Below are 17594 nucleotides of genomic sequence, written 5' to 3'. Positions count from 1 at the left end.
TTCTAACTTGACCTTCAGAGGGTTTTTGGCTAGCACCACACCGGTGCTCTCTGTTAGGTCTTCTCTTTTGTATTGTGTAGGTATTGTTTCGAGCACGTGAGGACCTTGTGACTTACTGGTGATTTTTCGGCATCATCAATTGTCATATAGTTTAATTTAACTAAGTGATCTAAGATAATACAACACCTAAATAACTGTAACTAGGTTTTACCCTTGTTTAAAAGGTTACATACTAAAAAGTGAAATATTGTCTTTAAGCATTGGTATATTACCATCTATATTTTCATTTTATAATAAACAAAAGAGTATATTTAGTTACACTTATTGATAAATATTTCCATTTGAAGTTCATCAACAGAAAGATCCAAATGAGTACATTCAAGGGCATGTTACATCACAAGCAAAATAGGAAAAAAAAATCGCTTTTATTAAAGTGATATAGGTAATAATAATAATATTAATAAAAACTTGTATATAAGCAGTTTAATTAGAATTGGTATATTAACATCTATATTTTCATTTTATAATAAACGAAAGAGTATATTTAGTTGCACTATATTGATCATAAATATTTCCATTTGAAGTTCATTAACAGAAAGATCCAAATGAGTACATTCAAGGGCATGTTACATCACAAGTAGAATAGAAAGAAAAAAAAAATCTCTTTTATTACAGTGACATAGCTAGGTAATAATAAATAAATAAAACTTTTATTATAAGTAGTTTAATTAGAATAGGATGAAGTAAAGAGAACGTCTCTTAGAAAAATTTATGAATGGTGTCCTTAATCATCTGAGAGGTTAGCAAGGCATAAGCTCGTTCAGTGGGGTGATAACTGTCCCAGAAGATGTATTTAGTGTCATCCTTGCATGTATTTGGATTGTAAGCACAAAATAAGATGCCAGCCTCAAAATCTCCCGTGCCGCAACATCCATTATCCACTACTTCAAATCCTGAATTCATAAGTAATGATCAACAAAAAAAAAAAAAAAAAATGCAAATTATTCTTAGCATATGATATCTACATCAGCATATGTTTTTGTTAGTATTGTAAGGCATCATCAAACTAGTTTTTTTAGTTCGTCTCCTAGTTATATATAAGTATAACTTTATAGAGGGTTGTGTTTGTTTATAGATTTGAAATCTTCCAAATGGGTTACAATGTTAAAAATCAATACTGCCTCTCTCTAGAAACTTCTCACACAAACTCTCTCTCTTTCTAGAAATTTCTCTCTAATTTCGGACATTTCTCTCTTGCTCTCTTTCCGGAATTATCTCCAAGATAGTTTTCATATTTTCTCTAGAAGCTTCCCTACTCTAGTGAATTTCAGCCACAAATTTATAAGGTGTCTAGAAGGTTGGAGAAAGGCATTAATTTAATGCCAATAAAAAGGAAGAAGCTAGAAGCTTCAAGTTGGTTTCCTAACCAACATACATCTAGTATAAATAGATGTAATGAGGTGAGAGAGAGACTTGTGAAGTGAAGTGAGTGAGTGTCATAAAGCACCAAGTGAGAGATGTGTGAAGTTGTTTGAGAAGGTGAAGTGTGTGCCATAGGTAGCAAGTGTGTAGAGTGAAATAGAGTCAAGAGCTAGTGTGTGTAGGTGTCTAGAAGTGAGGTGTGTGCAAGTGTATTTGGTGAGTAAGTGCCGTGTTTGCAGTGCACTAGTATTAGTGTATGAGAGTCAAGCATTAGTGCTTGTAAAGTGTTGTAATTTAAAGAGTCAAGTTTTAAATAAAAACTCTTTGTTCAGTCTTTTGTTTAACAATCTAGTGTCAAAGCTTCCGCTAACTCAACATATAACTCTTGATGAAAGTGTGCTTGAATGTTTATAAATAGAGGATGTCTAGCTCCTTTCATTTCTAAACAAACTCTTTGCATATGATTTCCGACCTCATGAGACTTGTATTTCTTTGGGACCAAATTGGTATCAAAGTAAGGTTTCTCACACAATTTCTTCCATAGAAACTGTGTGAACCACGGCTTCAACCAGTTGATGTGAGCATCTATGACCATGTGGGTGTGTTGACACCTTAATTGGATGTAGTGATTGGAGGCAACAAAGAGCATTGACATTAGTTTACCAAAAAAATTCTTTCTAATTTAGGAAAAAAAAACCTATTTTTCCTATTTTAGATAATCATATTTTCTTTTTCACCTAAATCAGATTCCTTATTTTAAACCATATTTCATTTATATATAATTTCTTCATTCATTTTTTATTATTTATTTCACTTTTCAAAACTCTCACTTTTATTTATTACCATTACAAGGACATAGAAAACAATAAACAAATGAAAAATGCTTCCTAAAGATTGGGAGCAATTGTAACAAGACCCTACAAAAGATAAGAGATAAGCTATGTATGCTGTTTTTAGGGTTTCCCTATTTTGTTCCCTGACACTATTTTGGGGAATATGCGGCTAGACTAACCAGTTTGCAGTGTATACGTGAGAAAAGGAAACTTTATATGGCAAAGATCACTTCCAATGGTTTCTCTCAAAGGTAATGGTCTTCATCCTCGAAGCCATGGATTTGACAGCCTGATCTTCATCCTCGAAGCCATGGATTCGACAGCCTGATCATGCATGGTGTATTTTTGGTTGCACTGATTCGAACCAAGGCCGACGCTGGTGGTTTCCATGAATGGTGCAAGGAGAAAGCGTGTTGATGTGGTGGTTGGGAGACTATGGTAAAACTGTATTGTGGTGACCCATCGTGATGGAGACTGATGCGCTATTTCAGATTGATGAAGCCAAAGCAAAAGATAAATGGTTCGCAGACATAGACCATGATGCTAGAAGCTTATCCAGCGACCATGACTACTGTCACTAGCAAAACACATGAACGACCTAAGCAGTAATGCTGTGAAAAGATGGTGCATGGAGAAATGGCCAATGAATGAGCAGATCGTTTTGGACAAAGGTAGAAGAAGTAACTTGGAGATGTAGAAAAAGAACTTTTAGAGGAGATAATGATGATGACGATTACCATGTTCTGTAGGGTGTTGGATAAGGTGAAGTAATCGATAGTATACATCCATGTAGACGAGTTTAGCTGCTGGAAGCTTTTTGTTGAGATTAACCAATTGAGCCGAGAGCTTGGAGTTGAAGAGAATCGCTGCTTGGTTTAAAGACACTGAACAACTTCTTTGTAAGCCTCCTCTCAGTGTTCTTTGCATCGGCAAACACCCTATTGCTGGTATACTTAACACTCCAATCCTTCTCGCACCCAATGCATAGAGTTCCTGCCAATTATTTGCTTTAACCCGTCAAACATCATTAAATAGCATAATTTTTTTTTCTTTTCTTTTTCCTCCCCTTAGATTTTTAGAGTAAGTTTTTCTACTTATAATTTCAGGTAAGAAATGGTCTGTTTTCTATGGATAGACTTACAATTACCAACAACGCAAAAAAAATTGTTAATATATAGATGATAGTTCTTTTGTAAATTCTTATTAATTTGGCTACTTTGTTCTTATTTTTTTGGGTACGCATCTTCTAGTCTTCACTATTTTGCTACAAATTAGAGTTGTAATTTTGAATACAGATTATGAGTTGCAATTTTGAATTGGAAAAACCAATGCACTTGAGCATCAGAGGTATGTAAGCCGAATCCGGCTCTTTAGTTCTTTACATTGGAGCACTTACAAGGAGGTTTTTAAAGATATATTAGCTCAATAATATAGGCCCAAGCTCAATCCTATTTTGTGTACAAGCCAAGCCTCTAGTTGTACTAGAAGTCTATTAACCATAATTAATGTATATATGGTTAGTTTAGGATTTAGCCTACTATACATTCTTATGATAGGTTTATTGTAACACAAAATTTGTTTTACACTCTCATATTATTAAAATGTAATCCTTAATTAAGGGTTTCCTCCGTGAACATAGGGTATTTGAACCACGTAACTCTCGTATTCTCTATTTTATACTTTCACTTCTGTATCTATTTTAACATATGATCAACATGATATATCAAAGCTAACATTCAATAGTGGCCATGAGTTGTTAGTCAATTTTTCTTATAAAGTGTATCTAGATCACATTGTCCTCATGTTTTCAGAAACTTACTTCCAAGAAACTTAAAGATGAATTGATCATTAGATCCGTATAAGAATTGATATCATACTGAAACATCCTGAGAAAATAAGTATTTGCAATGTCATCAGTCCCTATGCTCAACATGTATATTCCTTTTGATAGTATAGAGGCCATTCTATCTTCACCCGCTGCTGCCTTTATTTTCTTTATGTAATTCTTGAACAGCTCTAATTGATCTGGCAATGATAAGGCAGACTAATATGGAAGAAATAAGCTAGTCATGGAATTTAGAATTAAAATTATAAGAAAAACAAAGGGAAGATCAGAGGAATTACTATTATCATGGATGTGAGAGGATCATATCCTGCACCACCAGAGGCAAAACTTACGCCACTAAGAAGGTCTTGAAGTTTCAAGTTTGAGTCCAAATAAGCTGGCAAGAGCTCCTTGAGACCTAATTCTTCAGCTGAAGATTGTTTCAAAATATCTTAAAATCTACATTTTTGTGTGTAAGAGTAATGATTATCACATATAGTGTGTACTGAAATCGTGTTTTCACAAAATGTGCATAGTTGTATTTAACTATCTAGTTAATTATGTGCAACAATAATTAATAGTGTGTACTAAAGGCTAGTCCATTTAGCAGAATCTAATAGCTAGAGCAGTTTTGGGACTACCTATGAAGTCTGAGGGGACCCTTCCATTGCTAAACCTTCCAGTAGGTTTTGCTCCTTTGAAATCTTTCCCATATGGAGGGAAATTGCACTTTATTAAAGTATTGATATGGTTGTTGTTTCCTGTATCCACGATTGAGAGCCCGTTTGGTTCCACTTTTTCAGCCCAAAACGGGCGTTTTCAAAAAAGCTGGGCCCAAATGTGCGTTTGGTAACTTCAAAACGCAACTTTTATAAAAAAGTTGCGTTTTGAACTTTTAGAAAAGCTGAAGGGAAAACGCGCAACGGAAATGGAGCCTGACCAGTCCATAAATCAAAACGCGCACAGCGCGTTTTGTTATATTACCGTTACAAACAGGGAAAGACCGAAATACCCACACATCTCTCATCTCTGTGCGCGCTGTGCCCCTCATCTCTCATCTCTGCTCTCCCTTCGCATTTGACGCCTCCATCTGTTCTCTCTGCCGTGCTCTGCCTTCGTAAGTCTCATCTCTGTCTTTTTTCTTTTCCTTTTCTTCTTCCGCTTCGTCTTCCTCTTCTTCTTCTTTCTTTCTTTCTTTCTGGTTCTTCCTCTCCGTAAGTCTTTCTGTAGTTTTGGATTGTGGTTTTTTTTATGGGTAATGCTTTTTCTGTGTGTGGGTTTTGATTGATTTGTCATGGGTATGGGTTGTTTTGATTTGGACCGAACCGGGGTTGATTCTCATGGGTCTGATTTGGGTTTTTTTGGTTTTGATTTCTCTGTTCTTTGGTTGATTTCAATCGGATCTGGGTTTGATTTCTCTGTTCTTTGGTTGATTTCTCACTTTTGGTGTGTGGGTTTTGATTTCTCAGGTACCAAAAACACTGATCTGCTACCAAAAACAGGTACCAACACTGATCTGAATTTTTTTTTTTTTTACCGAGTGTGTGGGTTTTGTTTTGTTATTTGTTTTTGCTGATTGGAATATATAATGAAGTGTTAGTTTGATGAATATATAATGGGTATTGTGGTCGGATCTTGCTGATTGGAATATATACATGTTCTCATGAAGTGTTTTTGTATGGTCAGTGCTAGCATCAAAGAACTGAAAGTGATTTAATCAGATAGTTTAACCTTTGGACTCTGAAGTTGGAGTGACATTGAGATGGAAAGGCATTTTCAGTAGGATAGTTTTTTTTTTTTTTTTTGCCCTAGTTAAAAATGTTTAGAGCTCTTTTTCCCTGTTGGGTTCAAAGGTAGCTTTGCTGCATCTTCTGGTCATCCTCCAACTCCACCAAGAAACTTTTGATGATAACTCTCAATGGAAGTTGCATAGTTGTAGTTTTTCTAATGGGATGATCTTAACCATTGAGTAGATGTGATGTTTTTCTGATTCTTTATTTTTATTTTTATTTTTTTTGGGAATGCATTCCGTTAATGATTGGCTAGAATATACTTTGGGGTTAATCAGTCTTCGTCTAAAATAATCTTAGATTGATGAATTTAGACATTCAACCTCGATAATACTACTAGATAATATACATGTTCTTCCTATATTCTCAAAGTAATCTGGGATTAACCTATAGCTCAAAGAACCTTTTTTTTTTTTTTTTTTTAAATGTAATAACCTGGATGTGTGACTTTCTGTGATTCACATTTATTTACTTGTCTGTTTATCTCTTTATAAACGTCATATGCGTGTTCTCCATTTGCATTATTCTATGTGTTATTAGCCTGCAGTCCCCGTAGTAGCAGCAACCTTGTCTGCCTCAGACACATGAAACCATCAGTGAACCTATTAATCCCATGAATACCTACCTACCCCCTGCTTTCCCGAGTCCGTATATGAATTGCTTTTGTAACAAATCATATTACTTTTAATGCTAAAATTTAAGATTTAGCCTGGTGTTTGATGATTTGCTCTTCTCTTTGGTGATTGATTAATTGAGATTGGTTCAATCAGTTGTATATATTGAACCATTTGTACTTTGTATTGATTAAGCAAGCATTTCTTCTAGAATTCTCTTTCTTTCTTTCACTCTCAGTTCTTCTTTTCTTGTTGATCTCTGTAAATCTGATTCACTTGATTCACTTGCAAGCTCAAGCTATGCTTAGTTTTTCTTCAGACAAGAATGTTAAAATTTAAAGAGTAGAATGTAAGACAAGAATGTTAAAATTTAAAGAGTAGAATGTAATTTGTGAAACTATGAAGTTTATTTGCAGCTAATTTTTCCTATATTTTTCAATTTGTTATAAAATAAAATAGAATTCAGTTTATGCTCTCAATTCAAAAGAAATGAAGGAAACCCCTTTGGAGCTGAAATTTATTGACCAAGTGTTTTATGATGAGTGTATTTTCATGTTAGAGCACGTCAAATTGGCTGCTTGAACAATGTATTTAGTTCTCAAAAAAAAAGCCAATTAAGTCTTTTTGTATCTTTTGCCAATTATTTAATTTCTTTTATATTTATAGTAGATTTCTTGTACTAGGTGTCATGAAATGAAAAGAACCATAATAGAATTTCACGGCATTAGAACACATTTTTATAGTAACAATACAAAACTATCACCCCAATTCACAAACACCAAATAATACACAAGGAGGTCATTCCCTTAAGGAATAGTGACAGTAGGTTAGGAACATAGTTCCCAGGTACTGTGATCTAACATTTTTTCATGTCTAACGTCAAGCAATCATGTATCATAAGAGAAAGTGTCTTAATTAATATTATTATTATTATTATTGTTTAGTAAGTATATGAAATAGATGATTTATAATAAGTATGAAATAAACTCACATCCACAAAAAAAAAAAAAAAAACAAAAGTTTGAAATATCCCTTATATATACATTGTCCTTTTTGGTCATTTATCCCTCAAAAAGCCACTTTTAACAGGTTTTACCAAACACTCAGCTTTTTCATTATGCACTTTTTAACAGCTTTTACCAAACACTCAGCTTTTTGAAACTCCACTTTTTCATTATGCACTTTTACAAAACTCCACTTTTTCATTATGCACTTTTTCAAAAAGCTGAACCAAACTCACCCTGAATCTCCAAATACAAAAACTGCTGGAACTTGACCTGTTTCATTTTTAGGCAGTATCATGGCACATCCATCATTAAGGAAAAATATAATGACAAAGAAAATAATGAATGAAGTAGAAAAAACAGAATTTCCAGGGTGGAAGTTCATTCTAATATATGAAAATCTACTTTCTTCTTCAAGTTTACAAGGAAAAACGAGAAGAGAAAATTCTGAAAGACCCAATTTCTTTTTAAAAAATCAGTGATAGAATTGTAAATCCAGGAACTTTCACCATAAACTTGAGTTTGGTGCCAGCATCTTACTGGACGCAAATATGTTGTAGTTGTTAGAATTTAAAGGTAGAGTGCACGCATGGTTACGTGCTCTTGTTATTTTTTTTTTTTTTTTTTGAAATTTAAACTGAATTTCATTCCATAATGAGAAAGGAGTACAACAAGGAGATAAAGAATACACTCAAGGAAACTTAGTACATACAGTGAGAGTAGAACAATCCAGCTAACATAGGAGGACAAACACCTAACCAAACCTGAGAAGTTTCCTGCAGCCTTGCAAATTGAGCAAGGGAGTGCGCTGCCTTGTTGTAGTCACGTCTCACATGATTCACTTTCCAGCTGCTGAATGAAGCAAGGACAGTACAAATTCCTTGATAAATATGACCAACACAGCCACCAAAATTGCCATCTAGAACACCCGAAACAGCTGCCATAGAATCAGACTCCAATATAATTTGGGTAAGCATAAGCTCTTTGGCAAGAAGGAGGCCACATTCCATTGCTAGGCCTTCAACTTCCTCCACCGAATATCTGCCTTGAAAATATTTACAGCAGGCAGCTACAAAATCACCGGCTGCATCAATAATCACAACACCCACACTAGAGTTCTTTCCACTTTCCGAAGTAGCACCATCAACTTTGATCTTGAAAAAACCAAGAGGGGCTGCATGTCCTATGTCAACTTGCCGAGACAGATCCTGAGGGCTAGCTGACAAAGCACTCCTCGACTCCAAAATAAATTTCTTTGCAAAACTCCAAATGTAATCCGGAATTTGGCTTGAGGACTCATACAGAATTCTATTCCTATTGGACCAAATAGCCCAAGCAGCCCCAAAAAAGAACTCCAATTCGTTGGACGAACCACTCCCCAAGATCTCCAAGGCAATATCTACAATATCCATGTTGCCATTCAACACCACAAGAGGGCAATCCAGCCAACATCTCCAAACTCTCTTAGCCATTTCACATTTGACAAAAACATGAGAGATAGTTTCAGGCTCCTTCCCACAAGTTGGACAAATATCACACTTTACCACCCCTTTACTTTGCAAATTCACAAGAGTAGGAAGAGCATTCAAACATAATCTCCAAGCAAAAATACGCACCTTAGGAGGAATGCTTAAATGCCAAAGTTTTCTCCAAAGAGCCGTCCTAGAGTCGCCATTAGAGCATTCCCCTTCATCTGAGGAATTCAATACATCACAAGCAATGTAATAGGCACTTTTGACACTAAATTCCCCTATTTTATTACCCACCCAAATAATTTGATCATCCGGAAGGCTGTGGCAAAGGGGAATGTTTAGTATAGTTCTAGCTTCAAAAGGTAGGAATAGAGATCTTACTATCTCACCTTTCCACCTTTTAGTTTCTTTGTCAATAAGTGCCGAGACTCTGGGATAATCATCAAAAGACTTCGGGGGTGAGACCACTTTGAATGTGGTAGGAGTCGGAAGCCATTTGTCCTCCCATATAAGAATCCTTTCACCATTACCTACGTGCCAACGGGTGCCTCTTTTGACAACTTCCAACCCATTATAAATGCTCCTCCATGTGAAGGAAGGGCTGGAACCAAGCTTGGAGTGGAAAACATCCCCGTGTGGATAGTATCTTGCTCTATAGATTTTTGCTACCAGAGAGTTTGGATTTGAGATTAGCCTCCAACCTTGCTTTGCAAGCATAGCAAGGTTAAAAGCTTGAAGATTCCTGAACCCCATTCCTCCAACCAATTTAGACTTGCACATTCTCCTCCAACTAACCCAAGCTATTCTAGATTCTTGACCCCTTTGGCCCCACCAAAACTTTCTCATCATTGCTTCCATTTCAACACAAAGACTCTTCGGAATTTGGAAGCAGCTCATCGCATATGTCGGAATAGCTTGGGCAACAGCTTTAATAAGAATCTCCCGGCCACCTATAGATAACATTTTCTCTTTCCACCCCGACAATTTCTTCTCCACCCTCTCCTTAATTTCAGCAAAAATTTCCACTTTAGACTTCCCAATAATAGAGGGTAATCCCAGATATTTCTTATGGTGGGTATCTTGCATCGGCCCCAATAAATTCAGCACTTCCCTTCTTCTTTCATCAGAGGTATTGCTGCTGAAAAATATGGATGATTTGTCTGCATTAATCTTTTGGCCAGAAGCATCTTCGTACAGTTGGAGAATATTAACAAGGCTCTGACATTCTTGACTATTTGCTTTGCAAAATAGGAGGCTGTCGTCCGCAAAAAACAAATGGGTGATCTTGGGGCAGCCTTTGCAAATGGATATTCCACTAATCTTATAATTCCTGGCAGCATCATGGATAAGAGAGGAAAAGCCATCTGCACATAAAAGAAAAATATAAGGCGAAATAGGGTCTCCTTGCCGGAGACCCCTTGTAGGAATAATATCACCATAGGCAGCCCCATTCACAAGGATAGAGTAAGAAACAGAAGTAATACAATGCATGATCAACTCTACCCACTTCACGTGAAAACCCATTTTAATCATCACAGATTTAATGAAATCCCACTCCAACCTATCATAAGCTTTACTCATATCCAATTTTATAGCAGCAAAACCATCTTTACCTTCTTTTTTATGTTCAAGATAATGCATAAGTTCAAAAGCAACAAGAACATTATCAGTGATAAGTCTCCCAGAAAGAAATGCACTCTGGTTTTCAGATATAATAGAAGGAAGAATCACTTTAAGACGGTTTGCTAATACTTTTGATATGAGTTTATATATAACATTGCAAAGACTGATAGGTCTAAAGTCCATCATTTTTGTGGGGTTTTTAACTTTAGGCACTAAAGTGATGTTAGTTCTATTAATTTCAGTCATAGGCATATTCAAGTTCAGAACATTTAAAATCATGCTTATGACATCATTGCCAACAATACTCCAGTAATTTTGAAAAAAGATAGCAGACATACCGTCCGGTCCCGGAGCTTTTGTTGGGTGCATTTGATTAAGGGCCACCTCAATCTCCTCTCTAGTAAATTCTTTAATGAGTGCTTGATTCATTTCCTCGCTGACTTTTGTTGGAATAGAATCAAGAACTTCCGGTATGCGAGTCGGGTAGGCGGTGGAGTATAAATTTTTGAAATAGGAAACAGCCACCTCCGCAATGCTGTCAGGAGAATCATGCCAAACCCCTCCATCATCCATAATACAGTTGATGGTATTTTTCCTTCTCCTATCTGAGGCCTTAGAGTGGAAATATTTAGTATTCCTATCCCCAAGTCCTAACCATTGAACCTTAGATCTCTGCTGCCATTTAATTTCTTCACTATCTAGTAGCTCATTAATTTCTTTTCGTAATTTATTAATGTCACCCCCCAGGCTGCCATCTTTGTCTCTGCTGACCAGATAATTAAGAGTTTCCCTCTTCTCCTTGATTTTCTTTGGGATTTGCCCAAACACCGTTTTGTTCCATTTGGAAAGATTTTTTGCACAATTCCTTAGTCTAGCAGCTATTCCAGAGGGGGAATGTAAGTCCTGGCTGTCAACCCAAGCTCCCTGTATGATATCTTTGCATTCCGCCCTTTTAGTCCACATAGCTTCAAAATGGAATCTACGCTTAGAGGATAACTCCTGAGTAACAGCAGTATCAGTTAAAAGAAGAGCACAGTGGTCCGAAGTGGATTCCACCAAATGGTGCACTTTAACATTCTTATAGTGATCAATCCACTCGGGGGTAGCTAATGCTCGATCTAATCTTAATAATACCCTGCTATCACCCTCTTGCATATTACACCAAGTGAACTCGGGACCCTCAAAACCAAGATCCTTGAATCCGCATTGATGAATAACTTCTCTAAAATCATCCATTTGTTTCTGCGATCTTGGAGCTCCTCCCAACTTTTCTTCCACTGAAACTACTTCATTAAAATCACCAAAACACAGCCAGGGCAAATGGTACATTCGGTTAAGGCTTCTCAAAAAATCCCAGGATTCCTTTCTACGCCAAGTTTCAGGGTTACCGTAAAAACCGGTAATACGCCATTTAAAACCCGACTCAACTTCAGTCACCACAGCATCAATAAAATATCTGGAGTAACTTTGGACTTCTAAATGTATATCTCTATTCCAAAGCATAGCTAAACCCCCACTCCTACCCGTACTAGGAACAATCAATCCATTCAGCAAACCAATTTTGAATTTTACTTTATTCATTTGGTAATTTTTCATCTTTGTTTCCGACAGGAAAACAATACCGGGCTTCCAACGTTGCACAAGCTCGCGCAACACTCGAACTGACCGGGGGTTCCCAAGCCCCCGGCAGTTCCACCCTAAAGCAATCATTTATCTAGGCGGTGCTGCTCAGCAGTCACCGCCGTTTCAAAATTTTCATAAACATTCCCCCCCTTCTCACCGAAGCATAAACGCTTCTGTGCAGTTTCCTCAGAAGCAAATAAAACATCAGTTAAGGCTTTTCTTTTATTACTCACCTCTTGGGCTTTTTCAGCATTCACAGACTCTTGGGCTTTTCCTTTATCCCTTGCCATTCTCTTGAACTTCCTTCTAATTGTTTGAGCTAGCCCACGTTCCTGACAAAGAGGAACAGCCTCTTCCCCGTGACAATTAAGTTCTCCATTTCCTCCAGGCCTCATATCTTGAGCTGCATCATTAACTTTCAGGTCCGGCCCAAAGTTCTTTTCCCCACCCAAGCTTATAATTTTTTCTTTTAAAACAGGCCTTATCTTATGAGTAGCATTAAGAGCTTCCATAACCGGCCCACAATCCTTCTCCCCATTAAAGCTATCTGCCCCTTTTATTCTTTGTGGGCTTAAATGAACATCCACACTAATATCCGGGCCAGCCCAAACATCAACCATCTGCTGACTTACCAAGCAAGTTGGATTTGCGCTGGGCACTTCACGTGACTTCTGCACTTCTCCACTTCTCAAGGCATCAGCAACATCATCCTCTGTTCTGACCTTCTCTCCGTGTTCCCTGGGATTTGACTTCACACACTCCATCCGGTCAGTATCCATCAAGCTCACCGTCCCCTTCCTCCCTTCAGTTCCTCCGCCCACTGCCAGAGCTGGACAGCTATGACCGCTACCTCCGCCCACTGCCAGAGCTGGACAGCTATGACCGCTACCTCCATTTCTTTCTTTGATATTGCTATTCAGTCCCATAGAGTCAGCGCCCCTCATCTCTGCGTTGGCCTGCTGCTTCAGTTTAAAATTTCCACCTCCATCCTTTAATGCTCCACCCGCTTTCAGCCACTCACCATACTGGTTTCCTGCTGGATTCTCCATGGGATTAACTAGGCAATGTTTATCATCATGCCCAAGGATTCCACATTTGTAGCAGAAAATGGGTAATCTTTCATATCTAAAATCAACCCAAATCCTATCATTTTCATCGTTTTTAACAAACCCACCCCTCCGGAGAGGTTTATCCAGCTGCACTTCAACTCTTACTCTAAGGAACTTAGCTTGATCAGCTTGTAAAGCTCTTTTGTCGACCTCCAATACCTTTCCGATTTTGCTGCCAATCTCTCTTCCAAAGTCTTCAACCATGTTCTCAAAAGGCAAACCCCAAATCTGAACCCAAAAAGGAGAGTGGGAAAAACAAATATTCTTTGAAGTCAGCCCCTTCCTCCATCGGCATAGAAGGAGAAGGTTATTTTCAAAGTTCCAAGGACCACTCTTTTCAACCCACTCCAACTGACATTTAGACCCAAACTTAAATTGCAAAATGCTATTCCCAACTTCCACAATTCTTAAGTCAGAACCCATCTTCCATGCTGCCCTAAGGGTATTCTTTAAAGCTCTAAGATTTTGATGACGATCTGACAGTAAACGACCAAACAGACTTAAAGAGCATTCTTCTAAATTTCCAGAACTACTACTATTTGCAACAACAATATCTTCCTCTTCTTCTCTAGTGAGTTTCAAGTTTCCTAGGCTATTGACAACTTCTTGATCCATAGAACAACAACCAAAAGAAGAAGAATAATAGACCAAGAGAGAACCCTCAGAAATCAGAGTTTATTGAGGAGGAAAGGCTCTTACCTAGGAGAGAGGAAAAAGGCTCTTACTGACAGAGAGAAAAGGAGACTCCTACGAGGGAGAGAGTTCGTACGTGCTCTTGTTATTTTGGTAAGGTAGAAGAAGTTGTCAAATTCGTTAAGCGGCGCCTATTACAGTTGAACGAGGAGGGTGTGGAGTGTGGACATGAAAAATTAAAAGATCAATCCATTTTGGCAATTTATATACATATTCCCGGTGTGTGGATTGTGGAGCACTAGGGTAATGATTGGATATGCATTGCGTTTTGCTGCATTTAGTTTCTGCGTTTTCCCTTTTTTTTTTTTTTTTTTTTAGCACGCGTTTTCCCCCGACAAGCAGCTACTGTTTATGTACTATACATGAACAGTAGCCGCAACTTTTGACCAGTCTTCCATGAACAATGCATCCGTGCACTGTTCACGGATCTACAAATTTCATTTTTTATCAACTTTTTCATTAAAAATGGGTCCCACAGCACTATTCACACATTTAAAAATTATTTTGCTACAGTGTTTTCAGTTTCAGCAAAATAAGTTCTATCCAAACAGACCTTAGGAATTGGAATCCTCTACTATAAGGAGCCAGGTAAATTATCACTTTGTGGTGGTAAAATTTTTGAAAGTCATAAGGATTAAAGTATAAAGGTAAAAAAATTGAATATTATAAGGGTATTAGTTTAGGAAATGTTTTTAGAAATTTTTTATGAGAAAAAAAATTATTAATTTATTTTGATAATTTTTTTAGATTTTTCATAATAGTGATGTTAAAACTTTTATAAAATGGTTTATTAACAATTGTTTTAAGGCACTAGCTAACAGTCCCGTTAATTCATCTTTAGAAAATGTTAAGGGTATTGGTTTATGAACTATTTTTAGAAACATTTTATTGAGAGAATGATAAAATAATAAATGTTATTGACAGTTTTTTATATTTCCTATGAAAGTGATATCAAAACTTTTCTATTATGATTTATTAACAATTACCCTAATGGTGTGTTTGTTTGAAGGAGAAATAGGATGAATGAAAAACTTTGGAGAGAAAATAGGAAGAAAAAATTTTTTATAGTGTGTTTGGTTGGGTGGAGGGGGAGAAAAATAAATGGTGGGGTCCAAGTATTTTTTCCTTGAGCTTACCAAAAAGTTTTCTCCTCAAAATGGAGAAAAAACTTAGTGGGAAAAATATGATGGCTGAATGACAAAAATGTCCATATGTAGGTTGCACATGGGCTTAACGTTGCTGGTTTTTTATTTTATTTTTTTATTTTTAAAATAGCCTTTGGCTGCTTACTGTTTCTATTGTTTAAAAAACAGCTTTTTGCTTTATTTGGCGTTTGCCCTTCTTCATCTTTTTTTTTTCTTTTTTTCTTTTTTTCTTTTTCTTTTTTTGATTTTCTGGAGTGGTGGCATGGAGCTTTGTTTTGTTTTTGTTTTTGTTTTTTGTTTTTTCTTTTGCTTAACTAGACATGATTTTTAATTTTTAATAAATTTAGTTAATTGCTTTTTTTTGGTTGCTTGTCACTTTTTATTTTAATTGTGTATTATTTTTTAATAAAGATATATGAGTAAATTTATACAAACTCATTTTTTCCATCCCTTCATCTTTTCACTCTCAACCAAACAAAAAAGAAGGAAATTAAAATTGTTTCTATCTTCCCACTTTTCTATTTTCTAACCATTTTTTATCATCTCATCTTTCCACTCCCCTAACTAAGCAAACCTTAAAAATATGCATTAAGATAACCCTTAATCTTTAGTATCGCCTCATGAATTAAATGGAGTGATAACTTTCCATTTTATAAGGCTCCAGAGTAAGTGTCATGTTAATTAATACAAAACAAGGTTAGCGTGTAATAAATGTTCATTAATGACTTTTCTTTTATTTCTTCGGTCTTTTCTTTCTTCTCCAGCGTACTAGACACGCACACACAAGACATTACTGGATCCTATCAAAAAAAGAAGAAGACATTACTGGTTACTTACATCTTTATAAATATGGCCGACTTTCCTTTTCTCTTAGCCAACTATTTTAACTTAATAAAAGGGACAAAATTATTAAAAGGATTGTCAAAAAATGGTTAAAAAATTAAAAAACAAAAAATTGCAAAAAAATAGAAAGAATAGTGCAAAAAGTCGTTAACAGGCACCGACACAAGCCTAAAACTAAAAGACAATCTCATTTAATGAGCTTTGACAAAGAAGTGGGCTTGACCCACAATGCAGTACTAGTGCACCTAACCCAAATTAACTACGCATATGGTGAATTTAATGAGCGAAAGACAATAGGCTGCTGACATTCATGGTATTTATTTCAAGGTGCCACATGATATAATTCGTATTAAAAGTCATTTACACGAAGAGTTGTGTGTAACAAAGGTGTGATAATAGGTTCATATAAAGACACATTTTTATTTTTTACAACTCATTATATGGACGAATTATAATACAAATTATACTATTTTATATGACACTAGAATTACTTATTTATTCTGTATCAATCGTTGATTTCACTTTCATGAAGAGAGGGAAGATATTTGTTAGGCTTTGATTGTGTCACACTCCTTATATATTATATCTAAATACCATGTGTGTTAATTGTGCCATTTAGTATAGAAGTGTAGATATTGGATATAAAGACTATATCAAGAAATGTGAAACAATAATTTTCCTTTTTGTTATGTCCAATTTACAGCCATCTTTGATTCTTTATGATGATTAGGAGATATAGGTAGGTACATAGTGCACTTCCCAATCCACTTTCGTGCTCTCATCTCTCTTAGTTGCATTGTCACTTTAATTGTTAGTTTATTTTTACCGTAGAAAGTGACATAATGATACTTCATATTTTCAATTGAGAAATTATTGTTTCACACTTCCATACATACAATATACACAATTTCACCAAAAAAAAAAAAAAACTCGAATCTCTTTTCTATTGACATCTTACGTGACTTTGCATTCTTTCCTAAGTCAAAGATCAATAAAATAAATTCTAGAAAGTTAAAAAAAAAAAAAAAAAAAAAAAACAAGCAATAAATATATGAAAATAATTGAGTACTCAATAAAATAATGAAAACTAAGGATATGAAACACATGATCTGAGAGTACATTGTTAAAAATGGGTTGATAAAACCTAAAAAACCTTAACTATTATTTTATTATTCATGCTAAATATGTAATTTATTTTGGTATTTTCTTTAGCCACATGCCTTAAATAGAATTATATTAAAACCACTAAAAATTTGTCAGGTAGTATTTTCATAAACATAATGAATTTGAGTGGGACTTTTATAAAATTCATATAATCTTACTTTTTTTTTAGAAGACATTACATTTTTTAAATTAAAAAAAAAAAAAACCTTAAAAGACTTTTTTTTAGCGTGTCAATTCTTTTATTTTTATTTTTATTTTTTTTAAGGTCAAACTCTTAAAATTTTTAAATTTAATAGGATTTAAACTCAATTGGGGCTAGGGGCCAAGGCCCCCCCCAATCCAAAGGTATGTACATGATGGTACATAATATCTAAAAATAGTATACAAAAAGAGTGAGTCAATTAAAGCCCTTTCAATTTAGTAAGCTTTTTGGA

General features: G+C 35.6%; 2 protein-coding genes across 2 annotated transcripts; both read right to left on the bottom strand.

Moving 5' to 3' along the window:
• On the bottom strand, nucleotides 1–4887 carry LOC115950457 (GDSL esterase/lipase At3g14820-like; the record flags this gene model as incomplete). Its single annotated transcript, XM_031067650.1, has 5 exons — nucleotides 1–953; nucleotides 2993–3248; nucleotides 4075–4299; nucleotides 4380–4510; nucleotides 4722–4887. Coding segments are annotated over 5 exons (972 nt in total), but the record flags the coding sequence as incomplete, so codon positions are not given.
• Nucleotides 4888–7701: 2814 nt separating this feature from the next.
• LOC115950456 lies at nucleotides 7702–12293 on the bottom strand. The gene is made up of 3 exons (XM_031067649.1): nucleotides 10922–12293; nucleotides 8253–10324; nucleotides 7702–7761 (listed from the first exon to the last, which is right to left on the bottom strand). The coding sequence occupies exons 1-3, from the start codon at nucleotides 12291–12293 to the stop codon at nucleotides 7702–7704; spliced, it is 3504 nt and encodes a 1167-aa protein (XP_030923509.1).
• Between the last annotated feature and the right edge of the window lie 5301 nt (nucleotides 12294–17594).

Source organism: Quercus lobata, chromosome 6 (genome assembly GCF_001633185.2).
Source record: "Quercus lobata isolate SW786 chromosome 6, ValleyOak3.0 Primary Assembly, whole genome shotgun sequence".
Classification (NCBI taxonomy): Eukaryota; Viridiplantae; Streptophyta; class Magnoliopsida; order Fagales; family Fagaceae; genus Quercus; species Quercus lobata.
The sequence above is the reverse complement of the archived record's forward strand: the minus strand, read 5'-3'. Positions and strand labels throughout refer to the sequence as shown.